Below are 25,448 nucleotides of genomic sequence, written 5' to 3'. Positions count from 1 at the left end.
AGAGATGTACTATATTTTAGTACATGTTGTATATGTAATTTAATGGAAAAAGTTCCATACTAGGGTCTGGCTTCGCAAAGGATAGGAGTGGGAAGTTGGTAGGGGATCCTGGTGTGCTGGTCTGCAGGCCAAACTTTGAGTAACAAGGATGTAGGAGGACAGATGGAAGCTTTGTGGCCCTTATAGAGGCTGAGGGAATCAGGATACAGAAATCATAAGTGAAGAGGACAAAAGGAAAAGAATCAGTGAGTGGAGTAGAACCCAATGGCACGTCACTACTGCAAGGAGTGAGAACTTGAATCTACGACCAGAATCTGCAGAATCTCCAGCCACACCCCAGACCCACTGCATAAGAATCTACATTTTAATAAGGTCCCCCAACATATACATATTGAAGTTTGAGAAGCACTGATCTACAGAATTCCTTCCATCCTTGCTTCCTTCCTTCCTTTCCTTCCCTTCCTCTCTCCCTCCCTCTTTTCCCCTCTCTCTATCTCTTTCTTTGTTTCTTTTTGCAACCTCTATGCTAAGTGGCTCTCAGTATTTCTCTATCAGATTCTCAGAGGGACTCTTGATAGACACAGCCCAAGTGTCAAAACCAAGCAACCATGACTGGAGGGTGGGACACCATGGCACAAAGCATGCTCCCTCAGGCAGCAGGGACTGTGGATGGGGCATTATGTCTGAGAAGGGAATGATTGACATAACTAAGAAATTTTAAAAGATTTACAAAACTGCATATAAGTTATAATTCATTTGCAATTTAAACAATGTGAGGTCTCTCTGACTGCCAGTCAGAGTTTCTGATCAGCAGGATCTAATAGCCAGTTGATAAAATATCAGTAAATATAAAGGAAACACTGTAATAGTAACCTGTGAAACATTGTCTAAAATAAATGTGCAATTCCTTAGACTTTTCTAAAATAGGCTTTTTGCTGTCATCTTACTTCTAGGGATCAAAGATTTATTCTGAAGGATGATTAATTATTAGAAAAGACTTTAAAAAATATAATATTTGGCTCCATTATCCCTTATTCGCTGGGGAATACATTCTTTTTGAAAACAGAAAGCTAACTCTAGATACATTACTTTCTTTATACAGCTGACAGAGTGGCTTCCAGGACCAATCTTTTAATGTAAGATTATTAAAACCACAAAGGACTAAATTGCTCTAATCCTGAAGATCCCTCTGCACACAGCACAATGGGATATAATGTTATTATGACTAAAATTACTCACTAACCACACAGTAAGGGAAAGACCTGGTGTTACAGCAGGGTTTCTCAGAGTGCAGTCACATGATGGCAACATCAGCATCACTGGAGGACTTGTTAGAAATGGAGATTCTCAGCCCGTCTCAGACATAGTGAATCAGAAAGTATGAGGGTCGGGCCCAGCAATCTGTGTTTTCCAGGTGGTTCTGATGCTTGATAAAATTAGAGAACCACTGAATCAGGGTAGTGCAAACTCCTGTAGCAAAAAAATAGAAATGTATTTGTTGCTCCTTTGAAGGTATAGGTAGATGAACAGTTTGGCAGGGTGGCCTCCTTCATGCAATTATTCAGGGACCCAGGCTGGTGGAGGCACAGCCATCTTCTATATGTGTCTTTTGGGGTTGCTTTGAAGGTCATCCCAGACAAAAGAGGAGAAGAGCATGGAGAAGTCGTTGTGGGAAGTGTTCATGTTCTAAGGTCTGGAAATGGAGTACATTACTCTGGTCCACATTCTGTTGGCTGAAACTGTCACATGGCCTCACCTGGCTGCAAGGGAGGCTAGGAAATGTAGTTTAGCTCATGCCTAAGAAAAAGGCAAGCATGGATTTTGGTGAGAAGTTGCCACTCCTTGTGGAAACTTAGAAGATTTTCTGTATTTTGGATCTATTTTATGCCATAAACTCCATGGACTTATTCTAAGAATGTTTTTAAATGCATAAAATAAAATACATGGAAATAAAGGAAACCAGCAATATTGAAATGTAATTATAAACTATTAAAAACATTTTTGACAGAGCAATATATGTATTTCTTTATTAATGCATTAAATAAAATCTAGTGACAACTAACTACTATGATTTCAAACTAATGAGTATAAACAGTATTTCAAGATATCGGAAGCCACTGTAATGTAATATTTTAATATCTGTGATTACTCATGGTAGCAAAAGTCACAGGTACTGCTAATGATACCAGGTTTATGTCCTACATTCATAATTGAACCATGCGCTAAATTTCAATTAGAGGTTAGTGAAAATAAAGAAATAATTTTTCCCCATGCATATTCATTGACTACTCTCCTCATCTGCCTTGAATTTTATCCACAGATCTGAGAGCTTCTGCTGTACACCTTATTGCTAACCTGGCATGAGGGGAATCATTCAGTCTTTATGGTGTTATATGCTTCATAAACAACAGCTTATTGATCTTCATAATATTTTTATATGGTAAATTTATATCTTGTATACCTATGCACCTTAGTTTTTCAGGTTTAGTAATAACACAAAAATAATTTTATATAAGTCCTCTGAGATTCATTTTGTCAAGTTTCCACCTGTTCAGATGCTTCACCAGTAAACTTAATGGTAGTTTGACCTTATATGACAGTAATTCTTACCTGAAAGTGTTAATTTTTAAAATTTCTGCTCACTTGTCTAAATTGTTTATAGACCTTTTCTTGTTTTAATCAGTCCCCTTACATTCCTGGTCTTGTGAATATATGTAGAAGCTTAGTTCTGAATGCACTACTGCCCTATAATCTCTCTGCATAAGAGCAGAGTGATGAAGGGCACTGGCTGGAGTTAGATAAATCTGGGTTCTAATCTGGACTTTTCTAAATGCGAGTTTTTGCCCATAGGTAAATTACTCAACCCTGAAAAGCCTCAGTTTGCTTGTCTGTGAAGTGGATGTAATAGGCTTAGCATCTAAAACGTGCTTAGTAAATTATTGCTATTAATATTTCATCCCTTTTTATACCAGTCTACACAGCCAAACAGCCTGGTTAAGTCTGAGTATTCAGCCTCCAAGGAGAGTAGCTAACCATCTGAAAGTATGACAAAAGCATATGCATTGGAGGTTTTTGTTTGCGGGCAGCAGAATCTGATTCTGATTGACTTAGACCAAAAGAGAATCTATTACAAATATATGATTAAACACAATTGAGACTGACTGCCTGGTTAGAAGAGACAAAACTAGGCAGCTTCAGAAGGTCACTGGCACTAATGATTTTCTAGTGGTATTTCAGTCTTTACATGCCTCCATTTAATATTCAAAGTCCAAGCAGAGAGACTTTAATTTGTTGAGCCTTGGCCATGGGCCTTCTGAGTTATTGAGGCAAGATCTAGAGTAGTCTGTAAAGCATCTTGACTTAACTATATATCAAGACATCAATAATCATCAGGGAACTGCAAATCAAACCACAGTGAGATATCACCTTCCACTGTTAGAATGGCTATCATCCAAAAAAAAAAAAATAAGTGTTGCAAGGATACGGAGAAATTGGAACCCTTGTACATTGTTGGTGAGAATGTAAGAATGGTGTAGCCACTATGGAAAATAGTATGGTGGTTCCTCAAAAAAGTAAAAATAGAACTATCATATGACCTAGCTTTCCCTCTTCTGGGTAGGGAATCCAACAGAAATGAAATCAGGATCTTGAAGAGATCTATGCACTCCCATGTTCACTGTAGCATTTTTCACAATAGCCAAGATATGGAAACAACCTAAATGTTTGTTGACAGATGAATTGATAAAGAAAATGTGGTATATACATACAATGGAATATTACTCAGCGTTAAAGAAGAAGGAAATCTTGCCATATGCAACAACATGAATGAAACTGGAGGACCATTATGCTAAGTGAAATAAACCAGTGATAGAAAGACAAATACTGCATAATTCCACTTATATGGGGTATCTGAAAGAGTCAAACTCATAGAATCAAAGAAGGAAATGGTAGGAGGGGAAAAAGAGGAGTTGCTGTTCAACAAGTATATAGTTTCAATATGCAAGATAATTAAGTTCTGGATATCTGCTGTATAACGTTGTGCCTATAGTTAACAATACTGTATTATGCACTTAAAAATTTAAGAGAGTACATCTCATGTTAAGTGTTCTGTACACACACACACACACACACACACACACACACACACACACACACACACACGACTGTGCATCTTGAGAAATTATTACCCAAAAGGTGCTGATAAATTGGGTGGCTTACCAATGGTAGAAGTCTACTTACCAAGTATCCATCCTCTGATGGTTAAAGAGTATGGTATCCAGCTAAGATCAAATGAGTAGAGGTAGAAATTGACTTTATGCTGATACCATCACATCTTCATATCTGTTGAGAGCTTATAGCACCACCTACTGTTTTGAAATAAAATTTCTTCTGTTAAAAGTTGTAGCTTATGTTTTTAGGACAAGCAAGTGTCATAAACCAAAGAGCTATAATTCTATGCAGTGATTTAGGGAAATAAAAAAGGTGACTGCCCATTGATGGCTCCGTGTTGTTTATAGTTTTTGTAATCATAACTCTGAACTGCTGAAGTGTAAATTGCTGCTGCAAGATCCAGGCAATAAGTGAAGTAGTAATAGATGATAACTTAACTACTTTTTATATGCTTTGTACTGTTCTAAGTGCCTAATGTGGATTATCTCATTTAGACACCACCATAACTCTATGAGAGGTACTATTACATGCATTTGACTGATGAAGAGACTGAGGCACAGAGAAGTGACTTAGCGAAGATCATATGCCTCATAAGCAATAGAGCTGATATTTAGGCCCAGGTAGTTTACTCTCTGGAGAGTAAATGCCTGGGACTCTCTGGAGCAAAGAATGCTCTCCTAATGATCATTTACCCCACATGCATCTGTCAGCAAGGCACACCAGCAGTGTGACTCATTTTTCTTTTTACATCTGATTAATAACACACTATGGCGTTCAACAATATATTTTATTCACGCGAGTAATATACATAGTAATCATAGCCAAAACTAATATACTACTACATGCCAGGTACTCTTTTATGTACTTTATGTACATTAATTCATTTATTCTTCTCAACAACCCTATGAGGTAAGTATTGTTTTTAATCCCCATTTTAAATGTGAGAAAATGGTTAAGTAACTACCCAAGGTCACACAAGTAGGAAATGACAGAGGCAATATTTGAACCTGCATAGTCTGGCTGCAGAGTCTGTGTACTACAAAAGTCTGTGTGCTTATAAAAAGTTATTTAAAAATAGTACAAGTGTATACTTGGATATAACAGAAATCATGGAGGCCTGCATGGTGATGCTCAGATCTGGAAAAACAATGTGAAGGTGGAATGAAAATGTTTGAAGTTTAGGAAAGACTGATTTAAGTTGTTTCAGATTTTCAGTATCATAAATAATTCTGCATTGAATACCTTCCTGGGCACTCTTGGTATAATTTCTCAAGGGGGGTACAGGGATGTGGACTCACTGCGTTATTGCTCTCCAGAATGGCTGTACTGACATGTTTTCATCTTTTTTTTTTTTTTTGTCACTTTAAGGGAGTTTTATATGGTCCCTGTAATCTCCCCTCCCCTGTCAGTGTTTCTAGAATTTGTAGGACACTGAGGACTATTGGTAATAATATAAGTTAAGCAAAATGTGGTTGCTTATGACTCATAAGAGAAGGAGAATCTATATTCTGGTCAAATAAGTATACTCAGTTCACTCCACTGTTACAGAAGCTAGTATATTATCAAATACTTTGTTCATTCTACCAGTACATACATTTCTGAACTAGAAAGGATGAGGGGGCTATGGGCGTTAACGCCACCTAGTGGTTACACTAAATTCTGCCTCCTAGAGGTTTTCAATCTTCAAAGTGCAGAAAAATTACCAAAGGAGCTTGCTAAAAAATGAAATTCTTGGCCTTACCCCCAGTAGTCTAATTCAGAAGGAAGGAGAGAGAGAGAGGGGAGAGAGAGGAAAAGAGAGAGAGAGAAAGAAAGAGAAAGAAAGGGAAGGAGGGAGAGAGAGAGAGAGGGAGGGGAAGGGGGGGGAGAGAGAGAGAGAGTGTGTGTGTGTGTGTGTGTGGGTGTGCGCTGGTGGGGGGTGTCCAGGAACCTGCATATTTAAAAGGCAGCCTGTGTGGTTGTTGGTTCTGACGTGTTTGCAGTTTCGCTGTTGGCTGGGCTCCCTCTTCTCTTTAATCCTCTTCTCCGGCAGCTGCTGTGGTACCCTCCTGGGTTATGTGGGAGCTATGGGGATCTTCTGGGACTATTTTGAGTTGAGGAGGACCAGCTGAGCATGCACACAAGGGAACAGGCTAATGTGTTTGGGGATGAGAAGAAAGAGCCCAAACAATGACCTCAGTTTTGCCAAATCCATTTGCATTTCCTCTTTACTGATTTCTGTTGACCTCAGTGCTACTTTTGACTCTGTGGGTCACCTCCTACTTTTGTTTTTCTCTCCTTGGTATCCTTCAGCCTGGTATACAGGGTCTTCATAATCAGACTCTAGCCCATCTTCCAGGTCCCTCAACGATAATCCCTCTTTACACATTAACCTTTCAGTATCCCACAGAATCATTCTCAGGCCTTTTCTCATACTGCTTTTCCACGTGAAATTCTTACTCCCCATTCTTTCTGCTTTTAATGCAACCTTTAAGTTTTTTATGATTTTTTTTTTTTTTTGATGGCTGGCCAGTATGGGCATCTGAACCCTTTACCTTGGTGTTACCACACCACGCCACTGAGCTGACCAGCCAGCCCATTTATACATCCATCCATCCATCATTTTACTTATTCATTCATTCCTTGTGTTGTTTCTCTTGCCTGGAATATAAATTCTATTCATTCTTCAAGTGCCATCCACTCAGCTAAGACAAATAGACTGTTCTCAGCTTCATTCATTGATTCCTTCTCTGAGATCTGCTAGCACCGAGAGTCCTGAATTGCCCACTTTAACTCTAAATTACATATTCCTGTGTGTTCGTGAACTCTGTTAGACTTTTCTTCTGCTCTCGAGTAAATTGTAAGTTACATGAGGGCAGAAACTATTTTATGTAATTCTTTGGTATTTTCTAAAATTGTTTACACATTCTAAATGCACAGTATGGCTTAGTGGACTTATTCCAACATATAATGAGTTGTCGTCATACTCACTTTTATGAGAGAAGAAAAATAATCATTTTGTCGAACACCTGCTATTTGCCAGATACTGTGCTTGGAATTGTACATGTATTATCTTATTTAAAACTTAAAAGCCCTGTGAGTAGAATTATACATTTTATAGATTAGAACAGTGGACTCAGAAATGTCTAATAAATTGTGTAGCCATCATTAACAAGCATTTGGACCCAGGCCCATTTGACACCAAAACCCCTACTGTTTGTTCTACCACATTGCCTCTATTTTAGTTTTGGATCTTTGCTTTACGGTGTTTTGCAATGATGCTTTGCATTCCTGCTTTCCTTCCTTCAGACAGAGTTGGGTCTCAGGAATGTAGAGTGGCACTTTATCCTGGAATGACACTCTGTCCTGTTCCCTATACCCTGTTTCATGCCAGAGTGGCCTTCTTCACACACAGTTTGCTTAGTATATAAGTAAAGCAGTGTGCTCACCTACTTTTTTTTTTTTTTTTTTTTTTTCCATTTTGGACTGGCTTTATTGGATTCAAAACATTTCATACTGTTGAATCACTCAGGGCCCTGAAACACTGGGATGCTTTCCGGAACACTTGTGGATAAACCTTGCATGTTGAGTCTTCTTCTCCATGCTCCCTTTGAGGATTTAAATGATCTCAGTGAGTGTGGTAATTTTTGGAGCTCTTTGTATAACTACCCTGGAAAACTTCTAAACTAACTCAATACAAATCTGCATTTGATCTGTTCTGTTTTCTACCACAGGGATTCAGAGCAAGCCCTCGGCATATCAGAAGACGAGCTGCAGTGACTGCAGCTGCCCGTCTGGAAGAAGCAAAGCCCCTGGTGGAAGTTCATCATCAGAGTGAACAAGAAACATCAGTGAGGAAACGAAGAATCAAGAAAAATAGCCGAGTCCAGCCAGAATTTTATCACTCTGTTCAAGGTGCTTCAACGAGACGGCCTGTAAGTAGAGAATTGTCTAAGAATATTAAATGCACTGTCAAATGTGTGGTTGTTCTCAGTTTTTAAAAATTATCAGATTAACTTAAAATAATCAGGTTATCCTGTTGTTATCCCCAACAAGTGGCAGTGTACTCATATGAGTTCCAGCAAGGAATGTGGTTTCACAGAAGGAGCTGGTGTAGATCGTTGCCAAAGAGAAAAGAGTTAGTCACTGTCAGGCACCCTGATATAAAAGCTGGTGGGTCCGCAGCCTCATTGGAGCTGGGGGTCTAGAATGAGGCTGGGGCCATAGAGTCAACAAGCTCAGGTGTGGCAGTGACAAGATCAGAGTTGGTGAAGAGGACAGTGACAAAGCCAGTATCAGGATAGGAGAAGCAATGGAGGGAAATTGGGGCTGGAGTCTGAGCCCGTCCAGGAGGCTCTTGAGCCAGTAAAACCTGTACTTCTCTCTGCATACAGCCCAGGGTGACTCTGTAAGGGTCCTGGCCTTCTCAGGTGTGGCCTTTATATTGTAGTAAGGCAGCACCATTGTCCTTTTCTTACCAAGTGACCCTTGTCTCTGTTGGCTACAGTGCTGCCTTTCCTGGGAAATTCGGGGCTCAACTTGGATCTGGTCTTCACCTCCTTCCTACTTCCTGAGCACATTATCCTATGTGTGCTGATTTTTTGTTGTTGGTTTGGGTTCTGGCACATGGTCTTTTTACCAAGGCTGTGACAGTTAAGGATTTGGGGCTTAGATGCCATTTAAAAACTTTAAAAAGTACTTCATGACTGCAATTATTTTACATTGCTTTAGCATTAAAAAAAATCTGTATCCCTATGCTGTGGGGAGCCTATTATTATTGTTTCTCTTGCCAATCCAGGGAAGTCATCAAGATTTGACTTGATAATAAGTCTTTATGAATTACTAAAACAGAACTGCTCTTCTGTAGGGTAACTCTGTGGCAGGCACATGTGGAGATTTCTAGAAGGCCAGGAAAATGTATGACTCAGTAACCAAGCTAACAGCAATGACAAGAAGCTAAATTCCTTTACAGAAAAGGTCCTGTTTGTCTTTAAGTAATTGCAAAATAAATACATATTTAGAGATGACAGTCTTCTTTTCATGGTTTAAGAAAACTAAAGCTATCTAAGTAGAATTTGGTATCTATGCAGAGAAATATGAAATAGGAAAATTTATTCATTCAACAAACATATGCTTTTTTATATACAGGAAGTAAGGGACATACAGATACATATTGATAACTAACAGCTATTGGGGGCTTAGTGTATAACAGGCATTATTTTATGTCACTCAGTAAATCCTGTGAGGTAGATGTTATTTTTCCAATTTTATGGACAATGAAACTGAGGCTCAGAGAGGGTAAATAATTTACCTAAGGTTACTTAGTTGTTCGGGGCAGAGTCTAGGATTTAGATCCAGGCAACCAGAGCCCAAGCACTTTCCTCTACACTCTGTTACCTTCCTGGAGTACCTGGTTTCTAGGAGCTCACATTTGAGTCAATTGACAGACACACAAACAAGTAAATATAATGCATGTTCTGTGCTATGAGAGTGTTACTACAGAGCTATACACAAGATAAGAAGGAGTTAATCACATGGAAAGTGGAAGCAGGTATCCCATATGAAAAGAACATATACAAAAGCACAGAGGCATGGAAAGGTATGGCATACTCCGTGAACAGCTTGAGGTGGTGCTGGTAGCTGAGACTGGATGGGCTAGGTAGGGCCAGATCATAAGGGGCTTGTGCATTTACTAAATAGTTGCACTTATCTTCTGCGATGGGGATCAATTGAAGGTGGGGAATAGGTGAATTGGTTCTCTTGCTGAGAATCTAGCTAATTATTTGCTTCATTATTTCTAATCTCCCCACATGGATCAGGATAGAGAAGTGATTATTATCAGAGTTTTGAAACCTTCAACCACCATTGTTCCCTTGTGAGCCCTCTACATAACTACCTTGGTTAATAAGACATATTCTTCATACCTCTGCAACTTTGAACCCACTGTTCACTTTGTCTTTGAATACTTATCTTCCCTCTTTGCCTGGTGAACTCCAATTCACCTCTTCAGACTGACTTATGCTCAAATGACTTGTTCAGTGAAGTCTTTTCTGATCCCTATCAGAGTGAGGTGCCCTTTGTTTTGATCCTCAGCAATTTGTACAAACCTCCAACTAGCAGCTATGCCAGTGAAAAAGAAGGACTATGCCGTTAGGCCCACATGGGTTCAAATGCTGCTCTGTGTATCTGCAGGAAACAGTTGGCATGCTAAGAGGACTTAGCTGAAGAGAGTTTAATGAAGGGATTATTTACAGAGGTGTAGGCAGGGCTACCCACCGTCATCGACCTCCAAGTGGCTCCTACCTACCTACTACTCCTGGCCTTAAGGGGAAGCAGAAGGCAGTGGTCTTACTGGATCTGAGTAGGAAGAACTGGAGCCTGGAGCCATGGAAGAGCCCTTCCACAGAAGCTGCGGCTGAGTAATGCAGCCAGTGTCAGAACCCAGTGAGTCAGGAGGGAGCAGGGGGTGAAAATATAGTGCCTTCTTTGCTCCTGCTGGTGCCTCCCATTGACCAACCCAACTGGAATCCAAAGGTTAAAGGAGCTTGGTTGGTACAGATCATAACGGTCAGCCTCCCAGGGACTGAGCAAGGCAGAGATGGGCAGAGAGTTCTGAGAAGGTACAGGGACAACAGAGAATAAAGAACATAACTGATAACCTTCGCCAAGTTGTTTTCACTCTCTGAGGCTCGGTTTCTTTATTATAAAGTGATAATAAGAATGTCTACCTCATAAGTTGTGAGGATCATGAGCTGACATGTGGAAAGAGATTGCATGGTAACTGCTCAGAAGGAACACTTCCTTCCTTTCATCTCCTCCCCTAGACCGTAAGTTCTTTGAGGGCCATATCATGTGGTCTAGAATATCTCCTGGCATCTGGCATCTGAATGCACTTTATTGAATAAATGATAGTTATACATGAAAAATAGCTTATGAAATAATGGTACAAATAGTAAGCCCTACATGAATTCAGAGAACAGAGAGAGTCTCTCCCCCAAATAGAGTTGTTAGGGGATAACTAATTTATGGAAGAACTGGGCTTGAGCTGGGCTTTAAGATATGTGTAGATATTGGCCACGCAGTAGATGCTGGGCCTGGGAAGTGGAGTAAGCAAAAGTACTGAGAACTGTTTAACTGGATGTGGGGATTTATATCAGAGAAGAACAAAGTAAAGCTAGGAAAATATATGGGGGCCAAAATAAATTCCAGATGGCCACTGGTTTAAACTTTATTTTCTGTGCTTCATGGAGACACTGAAACAGGTGAGTAGCATGATCAAAGCACAATTTTAGGAAGATTAAACATGTGCAAAGTGAGTTGGGGAGCAAGACAGGAGACAGTTAAGTAGCTACTGCAGTTGTCTAGGAGTGAGGGGAATAGGGGCTGTATGGGCCTCTCCCATGGCCCTGTCTGCTGGCATCTGATGCTGACCGCTGATGGGGAATTTGAGGATGGCCTCACCCTGTGTCCTGAAGGATTAGATGGAAGGGAGAGGATTAGAGGGCAGGAAATAGCAGTGGAGACTACTCAGTTGCTTCGGCAAAAAAACTCAGAACATTCTTGGGAGTATTCTTTAGGGCAGATTCAGCTCACTTCCTCCATTTTACTGCATCTCCTACCCATTGTCTTGGAGACTGGAAATTGTCAGAGTGGCTAGTGAGGAGGCTTTTAGCTCCTTTTCTCACATGCTTCCTATGCAGTCTTTTGGAACCTTACGGCCTCTGCTGACATCTTCCTGTTTTTATGCCATGTGTGGACTTCAGCTAAGGCTTTGTGTCCTCTTCTGAGTTTGGTTAGGTGTAGTCAGTAGTACCTGTTAGAGCTACCCTATTCAACATGTGCCCCAAAGCCTGTCCTTTTCTAACTTTCACATTTGGAGAAATCAGTGTTACCACATGTTGCTGGGAAAGCAACTGAGATTACGGTTTGGAGATGGAATAAAAATAAATCAGCTATGGTGATTTAAGAATTATTTGAATGACTTTATATGAAGCATTCCAGGCATTTCTAGTGGCATTCTGAGTAAGAAATAGGCCAGTGAGTGAGAAAGACTGAAACAGAAGTAGCTGCAAAGGGGATGAATCAGAAAATGTGACAGTGCAGGTTCAGCCAGCTTTCAGCAGGACCGTCCTCTTGATGAAGTGTCATGTGGGACGCATTATACCTTAACATCTATGGTTGCTCTAACTTATTTATTATTCTGAATTCATTATTTATACTCAAATGTGCCTACAGGAGTTGGTAATGGGGATCACTAGTATAAACTTAATTAATAATATATATGTTTTTTATTTCACTCCTGTGGAAAATTAGATGTTTCTAAGGGTGAGTAAACTAAAAATTTATCCTGATTTTCTCTCAGTACATATATTTTGGGATTTGTACTGTGTATTAAAACATGTCACCAGGATGCTGAGAAATTTTTTGCCATCTTGGAGCGGAAAAGGTAGTTAGATTGAGATCTCCATTTCTGTACTGTTGTTGACATTACAAAGCATTTGTTTGGTTTCTGAACCTTAGCATTTGTAAACATCATCATCATCATTAACATCATCAAAACAAGAGCGCTCATGTTTGCGGTGTGCTTACCTCATTGGCAGCACATGTGCATTGTTCTGTACTCTTCCCTTTTTCTTTCTTGTTTCATCTTCCCAGCAATTCTCTGTGGTAGGTGCTCACTTTCCAGAGGAGGAAACTTGTCAAGGTCACGCAGCTGGTAGATAATGGAGCTAACATTTAAAAGCAGACACTCTTGACCTGAGCAGTTTGTGTAGAGAATGGAGAATTCCAAATGATCATATTTCTTTTTTTTTTTTTTTTTTGTCTTTTTTCGTGACCGGCACTCAGCCAGTGAGTGCACCGGCCATTCCTATATAGGATCCGAACCCACGGCGGGAGCGTCGCCGCGCTCCCAGCGCCGCACTCTCCCGAGTGCGCCACGGGCTCGGCCCCCAAATGATCATATTTCTAATGCTAGAAGTTTACCCTAATCAACCCTCCTAAAGTATTTTAATCACTTTGAGTTTCAGTTTTCCTACCTGTCTAGATGGTAGATATAGATGAGATCTTTTCTTTTTTTTCTTAACTATGACATTGATCAAAACCTATTTTAAAATGGTATTGAAAACCATAGATAAACCCCATTTTTGCCATGCATTTTTATAGGCTTGCTTTTTCTGTGGAAGCATCTAGAAAGCAGCAGGAGCTATTTTGTCCTACAGCCCACTCACACTAAATTGTTAGTGTATATCAACTCTTAGGACCAAGAAGTGTGTATGTATTTGGGATTGGAGGTGGGGTACAGGGAAATAAAAGCTTTAGAACGCTAGAAAATAATCAAGCATGCTGACTCTATTTCTGTTATATTTCACCGATTCCAGTTTTTTGCCCACTACAAAAGAATTGCCTACCTTTCCCTGTGACTTAGAATCTTGAAACTTTCTCACTGACCTGGTGGAATATCTGATGAAAAACTGCCAGTGCGCCCAGCTCATTGCCCAAATTATAGCTTGCTCCCCCTGCTGGCAAGACCTTGGCCCCTGAGATTCTATCTTACTTTTGGACTCGCACCATGAGGGAGCAACTGGATTATTGAACCTAACAGTTTTGACTAAGGAGTTGGAGGACATGCAGGACTAGCACAAGTGATTGGGTGGTTCTGTATTCTGAAATGGTAAACATGGAGAAAGTTCAGGTTTAGGTTGAGGGGTAGAAATAAAAATTTCCAATTTGTATATGTTAAATTTGAAATATCTATTAGATGTTCTTGTGTCTGGATTTGTGAGTTTGGATTTGGGAGTCATTAGTACATAGATGTTATTAAATCCATGAGACTTGATGGGTTGATCTAGGAAGTGAATATTGATAGAGAAGAGAAGAGAGTTGAGGACTGAGTCTTGGGGTCCTCCAGTGTTGAGAATTTGAGGAGAGGACTGAGGTTCCCAGATAATGTCTAACTCTTCCATCAGAAATGCAGATGCCTTAAGCAGAGATGGGTCCAGGGCCCCTGACCCATGAGTAGGGATACTCATTTTAGGCCAGGAAAAGTCCACTCAGGTAGAGACTAGAGAAAGTAGCAGAAAAGGATTTCCCAGACATACTCATGACTTTCTCTTCCTTGTGCTCTCCCCTACTAAACCACTTCCTTGAACTCACCCTTCTTTTTCATCTGTTGTTAGTTTCTGTTTTTGAGTCTTGGGGAAATTGCTTTTCTGATTGCAGATTAGATTGTAAGGCTACAGGATATTTTGGAACATTGCATACTTTCAATTTTTTAAAATTAATATTATGAGTATTTTAGGTCATCTTCGTGTTTGGGAGCTTGCGGTAGTATAGAAAAGACTCAAACACACATCCTCGATATCACTGAAAATATAGCAGGGTGTTTTTCTGCTTAGATTATTAAACGGTCTTCCCTTTCCCTCTCCTTTTCTAATGTGTAGGACCAGGCAGCTCTATTTGTATAACCTCAGGACACTTCCCCTTCTGTGGAAGGCTGGACTGTACAGCTCATACCTTACTTTGGCTAATTAACTGGCAAATACAAAGCTCTTAGAGGAAACGTTTGTTTCATTTTTCCTCTGTGGAATTTTAGAGAATAAATTAAATTAATAAAGTCAAATTTCATTTGCTAACTGCCTGAAAACAATTTTATTGAGTGACACCCATTCAGTTTACTCTTTGTTACACATTGCTATACCTCCATTTTTAGGTCCTTAATTAATGGAATCTTATAAAAGATTTCATTTATTATGAATTTGCCGTCAACAGGTATAAGAGTAATTGGTGCACAGACGCATGCAAGGTGGGAAGACTATATTGAATGAACAGTGCAAGTCTAGACAGTGTTCAGTCTCTCAATTTGTAAAACCAGGGTTAACTGGTGAAGGGATTTTTGTGCTCTGTGTGGAGGAAAATAAGCATGTCTTTCTAACTCATAATTCTCTTCAAGGTCAGTATTTTGACGGCAGCAAGGCCTGTTCCTATTCCTTTTTTATCTTGTACTCAGGGTCACCCATTGTGTTAACAAACCTTAAATTCTTTAAGCTCCGAGCAAAGGAAACATTTAGATGGCCATTTATACTTCAAAGTTTTCATTAACAACTGTGGATCAAAGGACTGAAAAGAAAGCCCCCTCAAAGATGGTTTAGTTATTAGTTTTCCTCTAACCAAAAAATCCTTAAATTGTTCTGGGAAGATGGGAATAAATTCCTTTATTTTAAAGGACACAACCATAGCTTCCTTCAGAATTCTCTTTGAAAATTAACAGCCATGTTGGCCTGAGACAATTCCTTATCTTTCCCCTAAATCCCATGGGTTACAATTTAAGACCATTTCCCGTTGTTGTATCCTCTGTGGAGAGGATGAAGCGTAGCCCACCTGGTACCGTGTTACTATCAGTCGTTGTGAATCAAAGAATGTTAAAGTTTGAGGGATCTTATGACTTAACTGACTCATCTGACTTAACATTTCTCCTAATGCTGGATTCCCGTCTGCTTTTAGTACTTTTAGTGACAAGATCTCCCGTCATTAGATAGCTGTAATTAGCAGCAAGTTAATTATACTCGATAGTCAATAAGCTGTTTCTTTTCTAGGCTCATGGTTCTATCTCTCTGGACCTTTTTTCCTATGTCTAATTCTTAATTTTTCCAAATATCACCTTTTTAGCACCCTTTTAAACTACCTCCAAGTGAGTGGTAAAGGTCCATCTGATTTCTCTTAATATTTCCTCTATTTTTTTTCCAGCTGTGAAATGATGAATCTGGTTCGAGAAGATCAGTCTATGAAAATTGAACTTATCCAAACAAAATTTGTTTTGTACTTTGGGTGAGGAGAAGTCAGTTCTGGAAAGGACAGCAATGTTTTAGGAAAACTATTGCTTTGCAGTAACATTTTGTAGTTAAGTAGCACTTCATATTTTTCAAAGCATATTCATTAGCTCATTTAATCTGACCAACTACTGTGTGTATTGAGTAGGGCATAAACTATTAACCCAATTTGACAAAACTAAGTCTAAGAAAATAGGTGATTGGCCCAAGGTCATAAGGCTAAATGGAGGCAGATCTCCCTCCCCTTGTAATCTTTTGTCTCCTGTGTTTATACTGTGTTAGTCTCTATCTCAGAGAACACTTAGGGAATTGAGTGAGAAATTTCTGGGAGAAGAATATAGATTCCAGTTGACTGGAAGATTATTCACCTTTTCAATGTGACTCACTCTCAGGAAGTAGCATTGTATCTTTGGGATCCTGTTTGTAGCTCACGTTATCTATGTTGGCTACCCTAGGGTACCAACATATTGGCAAGTCCACTTTGGTCTAATACTACCAAGTCCATGCTGCAGCCCTCACACTTTCTATTCAATTATCAAATGGTAAAGTAGATAATCACCTCTGATGCTGGGGAATACCACTGACGTACCCTCATTAACCCCCTCTACAAACATGTAGCTTAGCATTGCTAAGATGGAAGAGGGTCAGATACTGTCTTAGTCTGTTTGTGTTTCTATAAAAGAATACCTGAGACTTGGTAATTTATAAATAATAGAAATTTATTTTCTCACTGTTCTGGAGGCTGGGAAGTCCAAGATCAAGGTGCCAGGAGGTTTGGTGTCTGGTAAAGAACTGTTTCTCATTCATGGCACCTTGTTTCTTTGCATCCTCATCTGGTGGAAAGGGTAAGGGAAAGAAAGCAAGAGAGGGTAAGGTAGCTCTCTGAAGGCTCTTTTATAATGTCATTAATCCATTCATGAGGGCATAGCCCCTATGATTAAATCACTTCTCAAAAGGTCCCACCTCTTAATACTGTCACATTGGGGGTCGAATTTCAAAACATGAATTTGGGGTGAGACACAACATTTAAAACATAGCAGACACCTGAGTTAATCTAGTGTTAAAATTAAATTTAAACATCCTTGTGCACTGTTGGTTTGAATGTAAAATGGTTCAGCTGGTATGGGAAACAGTATGGTGGTTCTTCAAAAATTTAAAAATAGAATTACCATATGACCTAACAATTCCATTTCTGGATATATACCCAAAAGAATTGAAAGCAGGTCTCAAAGCAAAATTGGACACCCATGTTCATAGCAGCACTGTTCGCAACAGCCAAAAGGTGGAAACAACCCCAGTGTCTATTGATGGATGAATGGAGAAACAAAAGGTGATACATACACATGATGGAATATTATTCAGCTTTAAAAAAGAAGGAAATTCTGACACATGCTACAAACTGTAGAAACTTTGAGGACATTATGCTAAGTGAAATGAGCCTGTCACAAAAAGACAAATACTGTATGATTCTACTTATATGAGGTATCTAGAGTGGTCAAATTCATGGAGACAGAAAGTAAAATGGTGGTTGCCAGGGGCTGGGAGGAGGGGAGAATGGGAAGTTATTTAATGGGTATAGAGTTTTAGATTTGCAAGATGAGAAGAGTTGTGGAGGTTGGTTGCACAGCAATGTGAAGTACTTAACTCCTGAACTGTACACTTAAAAATGGTCTGAATGACAAATTTTATGTTATATGTATTTTACCACAATTAAAAAATATTAAGTTTAAACAGAGCAACTATGGGCAAGGAGGTAGAATAAGAACAAGAAACGTTCATAGAATAAGGGCCCCCACTGGTAATAACATTAGGGAAGATATAAACTTAAATATTTTAAAACAAAACGAAATAACACCAAGGTCAAGGGTTCAGATCCTCGAACCAGCCAACTACAAAAGATAAATAAACAAACAAAAAACTATCATGAAGTGTCAGAGACATAAGGTAAACAAAAGGTAATTTCAAGTAGCAATTGCTAACAAAAGGATTTAATTACTAATTGGAGAACATTTGTTTACACCCAGAGTAGGCATGATTGTTCATTGAGTATCAGATAGCAGCATGTGTTTCCTATGGATGAAATGGCAGTTGGTATCATTACTCTTAAAAAAGACAATCTACTTAGAATATGAACTCTTAGCCAAGGTCTAAGGGATATTGTATAACACATTTGCATATGAGTTACAACATTATACTCTGGAATAAACAAGGTTGATCAAATGAATGTAAAGTTGAATATTCAAGAGATTATATTATTTCATGATCAGTTTGTGTTCTTGCATCAAAAAACTGTTCAGAAACTTTACTTAGCAAATAGATATGTTGAAGTTGTTAGGAGCTAGGATTTTCAGTGGGAGAGAAAAGAGATGCAGATATAAAATCAGAGAAGTTAAGAAAATCCCTATAATCCTAAAATTGAATTGGAAATATCCGTTTGAACTCACAACAAATTCATTAACAAAAGTATTTTCTAGTTCCATCCACTGAAAAAGTCTAGAAACAATGACCAATTTTGTAGCAATGTCCATATTGTGGTATCCTAATATCATTTCTTTTTTTCTTTTCTTCTCTCTCTCTCTCTGTTTTTTTTTTTTTTTTGCAGTTGGCTGGTACAGGGATCAAACCCTGGAACTTGGTGTTATCAGCACTGTGCTTTAACCAACTGAGCTAACTGGCCAGTCCCCTAATATCATTTCTTTTTTTTTATTATTGAATCATAATTGATTATACATATTTTTGGGGTTCAATGTTGACATATGTTGATCAAATCAATATTACTAGTATGTATATTGTTACAAATCGTACTTATTCTTTATACCCCTTGTCCAATCTCTCTCCCTCTCCCTCCCCCCTCCCACCACTGATAACCCTAGATTTCTTCTCTCCCTCTGAAAGAGTAATGGTTACTCTGTTGATTTGTTGCCTAGATGATCTGTCCAATGCTGAGAGGTTTGTTCAGGTCCCCCAATATTATCATGGAGCAGCTGCTGCTTCTGTCACTCTGGAATGGGCTTTGTGGAGAGAGACATCCTCTTCTTTTCTTTGGTCTCTGCTGGTGACCCTCCTTGTGTCAATGCACTCCAGTGGCTGGTGGACCATCTGCATGGTGGTTGTGATGTCTAGCCACTTTCACAGAAGCCATGGTTACTGAGGTGGCTGTGGTGGTCCACCCACATGGAGGTGATGTTTTTAGCATGGTCCTTGGCACTGGTGGTGTGCCTGCTTGTGTGTGGGGGGTCCAGTCCTCAGATCCATGCCTCAGGACTCCAGGCAGGGCCCCGAGATGCTGGCGGTGTGCCTGGGCTGGAACTAATTTTTTGTCCTTTGCTTACTTCTAAAACTGGGGAACTTCCTGTGGGAACCAGTACTTGAGCTGTGTGGTTGAGCTAAATTGCTTCTCTGCTGCTGTTTCCCTAGGGAAGGCTTTTTGTGCAGCTCAGCGTTTAATGGTTGACCTTATAGGTACTTCTGGTTCTCCAGAGACCCTGTGCATCTGGATTGTGTGGAAACTCTGATCTGGGCCTGAGTTTTTTCATCAAACTTCACCCCATGCAATTCTGCATTCCCAACCAGTCTCCTCTGAGTGGTCCTGCGCTGATTGCGGGGCAGATCGGCTGTCCTTGCTGTGTCCTAGTGTTCTCCCAGTGGGCCTGTCTCCCCCACTGCCCATGCTCCAAACACTACCCATGGGAAGGGCCCTGCGCCAGTCCCTTGCGATGACTCACCACCCTCTGAATGGTTCCCCTTTTTCAGCTGTTCTGGCTCCTTGCTCCTGCATGGGTCCATGGGTACCCTGTTAGTGGTCTTGCTGTCCTCGGGGCCACCAATGCCCTCTTCTCCCCTGTCACCTTCAAGCAACTACACCCAGAGCACACAGCTGTGGCTTCTGCCGGCTCCTGCTCTATGCGCTCAGCAGTTCCAGCCTTAAAGCGGCAGTGACCCGAAATGCTCCGAGCAGTTTTTTCTTTCTCTCATCTTCATGAACTCTGTAGGTCTCTCCTCCTCTTCCCCTGAGCTCCAGTGGCCCCAGCTTGGCTGTTGTTACATTTTTATAGTTGTAAATTGGTTGATTTGTGGGAGAGAGTGATGCTGGGGATGGTCTATTCTGCCATCTTGACCAGAACCCCCCCAATACCATTTCTTACTGAAACAAACTAAGGCTGTCTTTGGTTGGGTTCTTTAAGCAAAACTGAGAGGTGGATTCTTATGAAAGTGATTTATTGAGGGAGAGCTCTTAGGAGAGTAAGGAAAATCAGGATAGGGCAGGGGGCAAAAGCTAATAAGCAAGGGTGTGGCCTTGGCTGGAGACTAGCTTCGGCCTGATCTTACACTGAGCTCTAACGCATGAACTGCACTGCATAGTTAGTTCCAACTTGAAGGAAGCCTTTTGTCCCTCATCTCAGTCATTGGCTGTGGGCTGCTAGTGGTGGAGGTGTGAGGAAGGTTAGTTTAGTCTGGTGGAGTCTCTGAAGAAGGGGGTGGCTGTGAGCTGTTAGCAGCCAACACTCACAGCAGCTGGGAGGTGAGTCCACCAGCTGGGTGGAGGGAATCTGGGTGGGGCACCCATACAAGCCATCCCAGACTTCTTGGAGCAGTGGCTGATTCCAGATCCGAAACAGGAAATATAGAATGAGCCCAGCACATCCTGTCAAACCAGAAAGCAAGGAAGCATCAAAAACTATGGCAGTCATGTCCAAAGGACGTTAGGGAGGCTCCTACTGCCCAATGAATAAGAATAATGATCATAGTGGATTGAAACACATCAATATATTTAAAATCCCTGAATTTATGATATTTTAAAAAACTACCTCATTGGAGACCTTTGGAGAATGCTAGAGAACCAACTCACCTTTCTGGAAAGTGGTAAAGGGAAAGAATCAAGCATTATCCCGTCTTTGCTGTAATCAAATAGAGAAGGAATGAAGATATTACAGTGTCACCATTTTACAAACCCTAATAAAGTCATGAACCTAGATGATGACCATCAGTGACTGCTGAGCCTGAAAAGACAGACAAGTGCGTATTAAGTGCCTCCTGGTGAAAGTACACCTTAATACTTATGAGGTGTTCTTGCCAAACAAATTGAACCTAAGTCAGGTTAAACCGCTAGTTCTGGTTACAGATTTACACAAAATACAGGGGACAGAGGAATGTTAAGCAATGTGGTGAAGGTACAGTCAGGAAAATAAGACTGTGGAAAACCCTAGGACAAACACTCCCAGTTTCTTCAGCAAATAAATTATAAGAAAACAAAGTGGGAGGGGTAACCCATGATGAAAAGAGACTTAGATCTACCAAGCAAATGCGATGTGTAGGCGTTGTTTGGATGAACAGACCAAATGTAAAGGAATAGTTTCCTAGAAAATTGGGGGAATTTGAACACCGAATATTTGATGACATTAAGAAATTCATATTAATATATATTTTTTTGTCTTTTTTTTGATGGCTGACTAGTACAAGGATTGAACCCTGGACCTTGGTGTTATCAGCACCACACTCTAATCAGCTGAGCTAACCAGCGAGCCCTATATTAATATTTTAGATTGATAATGGTATTGTGATTTTTTAAAAAATAGTCCTTATGTTTCAGAGATGCATAATAAAATAGTTAATGATGAAATAGTAATATCCCTGGAATTGGCTTCAAAATAATTCAGTGGAGTAGGGGAGAAAATGTTGGTAGGGATATGGTCAAAACAACACTGACCAGGAATTGGTAATTTGAAGCTGGGTGATGTGTAAATGACAATTCTTTATACTTTTCTTTTGTTGCATAAGCTTGAAATATCCCATAAGGAAAGGTTTAAGACATTAGAAAAAAAGAAAACAAACCTTTATTTGAAGTTTATATCATCAGTACATTGTTTTATCAAGTCCTTTTTCTGGCTATTGTTTTCCATAGAGTATGCCTAAATTTTTCTTAATAACTTCCAGATTTTAGATATTTATTACTGGCAGATGTTTAGAAAGGCAGAAGCGGGTAATATTCCCATGGCTATTTTAACAAAGAATTATTTGCTTATTTTTTGGCTTTTTACTTACAACAGTTTAAAAACAATATTGGTGAATGGTGTATAAAATATGCTTATTATTTAAAACATAAATAATGTAAAATAGGTTAGAAATTATATAGGCATTTTCTTCTGTTTTAATATCTAAAAGGTCATTTCCCCCTAAGATTGCTATTTTTGTTCTTTGCAGATTTATTGATATGCTAATTGAATTTTTATTGAAACAAAACTGACCCAAAAGGCAACAAACGTGCCATCACATTGTTCGACTTTGTGTTTGATGCCTAATCTAACAATTATTTCATAGTAAGTAGAATTCTTCCATTGCAGTATTACTTTACACCAGCAAATTACACTGATATCTTTTCACAGAGCTCATGAAATTTTGATGATGGCTAAAATGCAAGATATTGAGTTGCCTAATCGATTTGAGTTAATCATTAATAGTGACATCACATTCCATTATGTGACTCTATTCAGGAGCTGGTTTTCCACTGGTAGATGATTTGCTTTCATTTTGCTGCTCATGTGTGTACTTTTCTCTTGCTAAACAGGAAGGCAAGCCAATGTTTTACACATTTCCAGCTCAGTTTAGGGATTAATTATCAAAGTTTGAAATTGTCATTAGTTGGGATGCCTTAGAATTATCTTTCAATTTTATTTATATATGGGCATGGATAATTGAGAACAGAGTATGATTTTTAGCGTTTTGCCAAATACAATAAAATACCCCATTTACCTTCTCTAAAACTGAATAGTTGGGTGTGGATATCATTCAGAAGCAATGGGGTCCTTACAGGACATGTGCTCTCATGCTATTAATTTTCATAACTGCAGCCACAGAGAAACAATTATTTTTAGATGGCCAACATCAGTGTTAAAAATGAGCATATTTTTCTTAGCCATCAGAGTAACCATTTCCCTTGAATTGTGATGATAATCAGTTGTGACATATTACTTCCAGCCTTTTTTCCTCCCTCTGCATTCTGAGAAGTTTAAACATTATTGAGCATAAACTTTTGTCTCAGGAGTTTAAAAGGGGAAAAATTATACATTCAACCTGAACATAAACTTTAAAGTGGAGTTCCATGCTCATTCAGCTCTTTGGAGTTTTAAACAAGAGGTGTCTGAGAAATCATCAGCCGAGATTCTTGACCTTCCTCGTATTTTCTCTGGGCTCTTTTTTTTTGTCTCTGTGACACAGAAATTAGCCACCCACTTAATAAAGTGTGACCTAGAATTAGTCAGTTGTGATTTCTTCCACTGATGACAAATTATAGAAATTGTGATTTTTACTAATAAAGAGAAACCACCTGGGTTAAAAATCAGATTGTTGATGTGCTTTTGAGTTGCATTATTGACACTTCTTAGGACAAAAGATTGAGTATGGTTGGAGAGTTTTAGAATTCTCTGGCCCACAGCCTACTCTTAAAATCCCGGATGGTTCCTTTTTTATTTATAAAAATAAACTGTTGGTCTGAAGGTGGGAGGTGGAGTAGGCAAATGAGTCAATTGGATATCAGGCATTGTCTGATTCTTTTGGCAGTTAGTTTGCTTTACATTCTTAGTTATTTTCACTTGTTCTTTTATTTCCTTAGGTATATGTAACTTTAAGTAAGAGTATTTTATATTACTAGGTACTGTACAAGTATTTTATTAGTTGATATTTTAAACTACCTCATTCACTAATTATGGAGCCAGATGGGTTAAAAAACAGAACAGTGCTGCTTTCTTAGAAACATACTACAATTATTTTTCCAAAGTCATTTCTTCATCGTAGTTCTGTCTCTTATTCTGACTTTAATCATGAGAAGAATTATGTCACCTTAGAGGAAAGAGACTGTGCTTTGTCTTCCAAACCTTAGCCCCAGGGAACTGTGGGATTTCAATAAATTTTTAATAATGAAACTGTTCTACTTTTTTTTCTTAACAGTTATTACTTAGCTTTCATGGAGTAAGAGAAAGTTATAAGGTGAGAAGTCAGAGTGAGGAGGAGTGGAAAAAAAGAAAATCATAGGCTCAGCTATCGTGATGAATTGCCAAGTTAGATTGTATTTTATATATCCAAAATACCTTTCTTGAAAGTTATGTATTCATCGTGGGAATAGAAATTTAAAAACTTTTAAAAATCATATGCTACAACAGCACCTGTTCACTTAATGGTCTGGGCCCAGTTTGATTTTACTTGAGCTAAGACTTAAACCTTTTAGCAAACATAAACAGTATAATGGAGTGGTTAAAAACGTGCATTCTGCAGCCACACAGCCTGAGTTTAAATTCTGGCCTCAGCACTTACTAGCTTAGTGCCTTTGGGCAAGTGAGTTATTTAGCATCTCTGTGGCTGTGCTCCTAAACTACAGAGTGGGGGTCAGTAACTTCATAATGTTATTGTGTGGATTGATCTATTTGTAGATTTGGATAAGCAAGAAAATTTAATCATGGTATATTACATAATTCAGCAGTGAATAATATTAACATGGAATTAATCATAAAATCACTGACTATGGATTTAAGCAAAAATAATGTAAGAAAGCTATAATCTTTGTCTACCATAGTAGGAACTCAATAGATAATATCTAAAATTAACGAATCTAGACATACCACTGCATACATATTATTTAGAACTATAAAGATGAATGCTATAAGAAATAGTTGAACGTGGTTATATCTGGGAGTGCGAAAAAGAGCCACATTTTTGTGTATAATCTGTTTATTAATTAGGGCACAAAGAGAAATCAAATTTATTCTTTCTCACCAATTAACATTTAAATCATGTTCTGCTCCTGAGAAAAAACTCAGAACAGATTCTACAACTTTACTAGTCACTCTTAGATAAATCAGAAGTTTTTGGGTCGCTTTTAAGCTTTAAAGATTTTAGCCCCATCTAATAAAAACAACTCCAGTCTGGATTTATGTATTATCACAGCTTCATATTAAAAGTTAATATTTCTCCCTTCCTTCAACTTGAGCCGGATTCAGGCTGAAGTGGCAAAGGACATGGTTGGCTTCTTCTCTTTTCCTTCTTTATTTCTTCCTATACTCTCCAGTTGTTGCATCTGACTGTTCTAGGATAGGCCCAAGGAGAGAGGATTGCTTTGGAGGGAACAAGGGCCTAGCTTTGCACGGCTCATATAATTGTGATCTTGCATTGGTGCCCCCTGAAGGTGTTGTAGTTCCTTTCATGTGGGAAAGTCTTTCCTTTGCTTGCGTATTCCTGTCTTGGCTCCCTGATCTTCTGATAATTTACCTGCTCTGTTTGGTCCTTCCTTCCATCTGTGAAGCCCTCTTGGATAGGATCCCTTTGAATACGAGCTTAAGCTAGCTCCTTAGGGGGTCCCAAAAGCATGGGATTGTGCCTTTGTTTGCCATGGAGGGGCAGCTCAATTCCAAGTGGACCTATTATTCCAGCTATAGTCTTCACCTTTAGCTTCTTTTGGGGAGAATCATATGCCAGTCATAT

The 25,448-nt window shown here is 39.2% G+C and overlaps 1 protein-coding gene across 4 annotated transcripts in view; it reads left to right on the top strand.

Moving 5' to 3' along the window:
- The window catches only part of DST (dystonin), a 424,928-nt gene that overhangs the window by 30,751 nt on the left and 368,729 nt on the right, over positions 1 to 25,448 (top strand). For all 4 annotated transcript variants that reach the window (XM_063097801.1, XM_063097800.1, XM_063097799.1 and 1 more), the window contains exon 3: positions 7,884 to 8,084. In XM_063097801.1, the coding sequence (XP_062953871.1) occupies positions 7,884 to 8,084 (201 nt within the window). The remainder of the gene's footprint in view (positions 1 to 7,883; positions 8,085 to 25,448) is intronic.

Source organism: Cynocephalus volans, chromosome 5 (assembly GCF_027409185.1).
Source record: "Cynocephalus volans isolate mCynVol1 chromosome 5, mCynVol1.pri, whole genome shotgun sequence".
NCBI lineage: Eukaryota > Metazoa > Chordata > Mammalia > Dermoptera > Cynocephalidae > Cynocephalus > Cynocephalus volans.
Note: the sequence above shows the minus strand (reverse complement) of the source record. Positions and strands in the feature narration are given on the sequence as shown.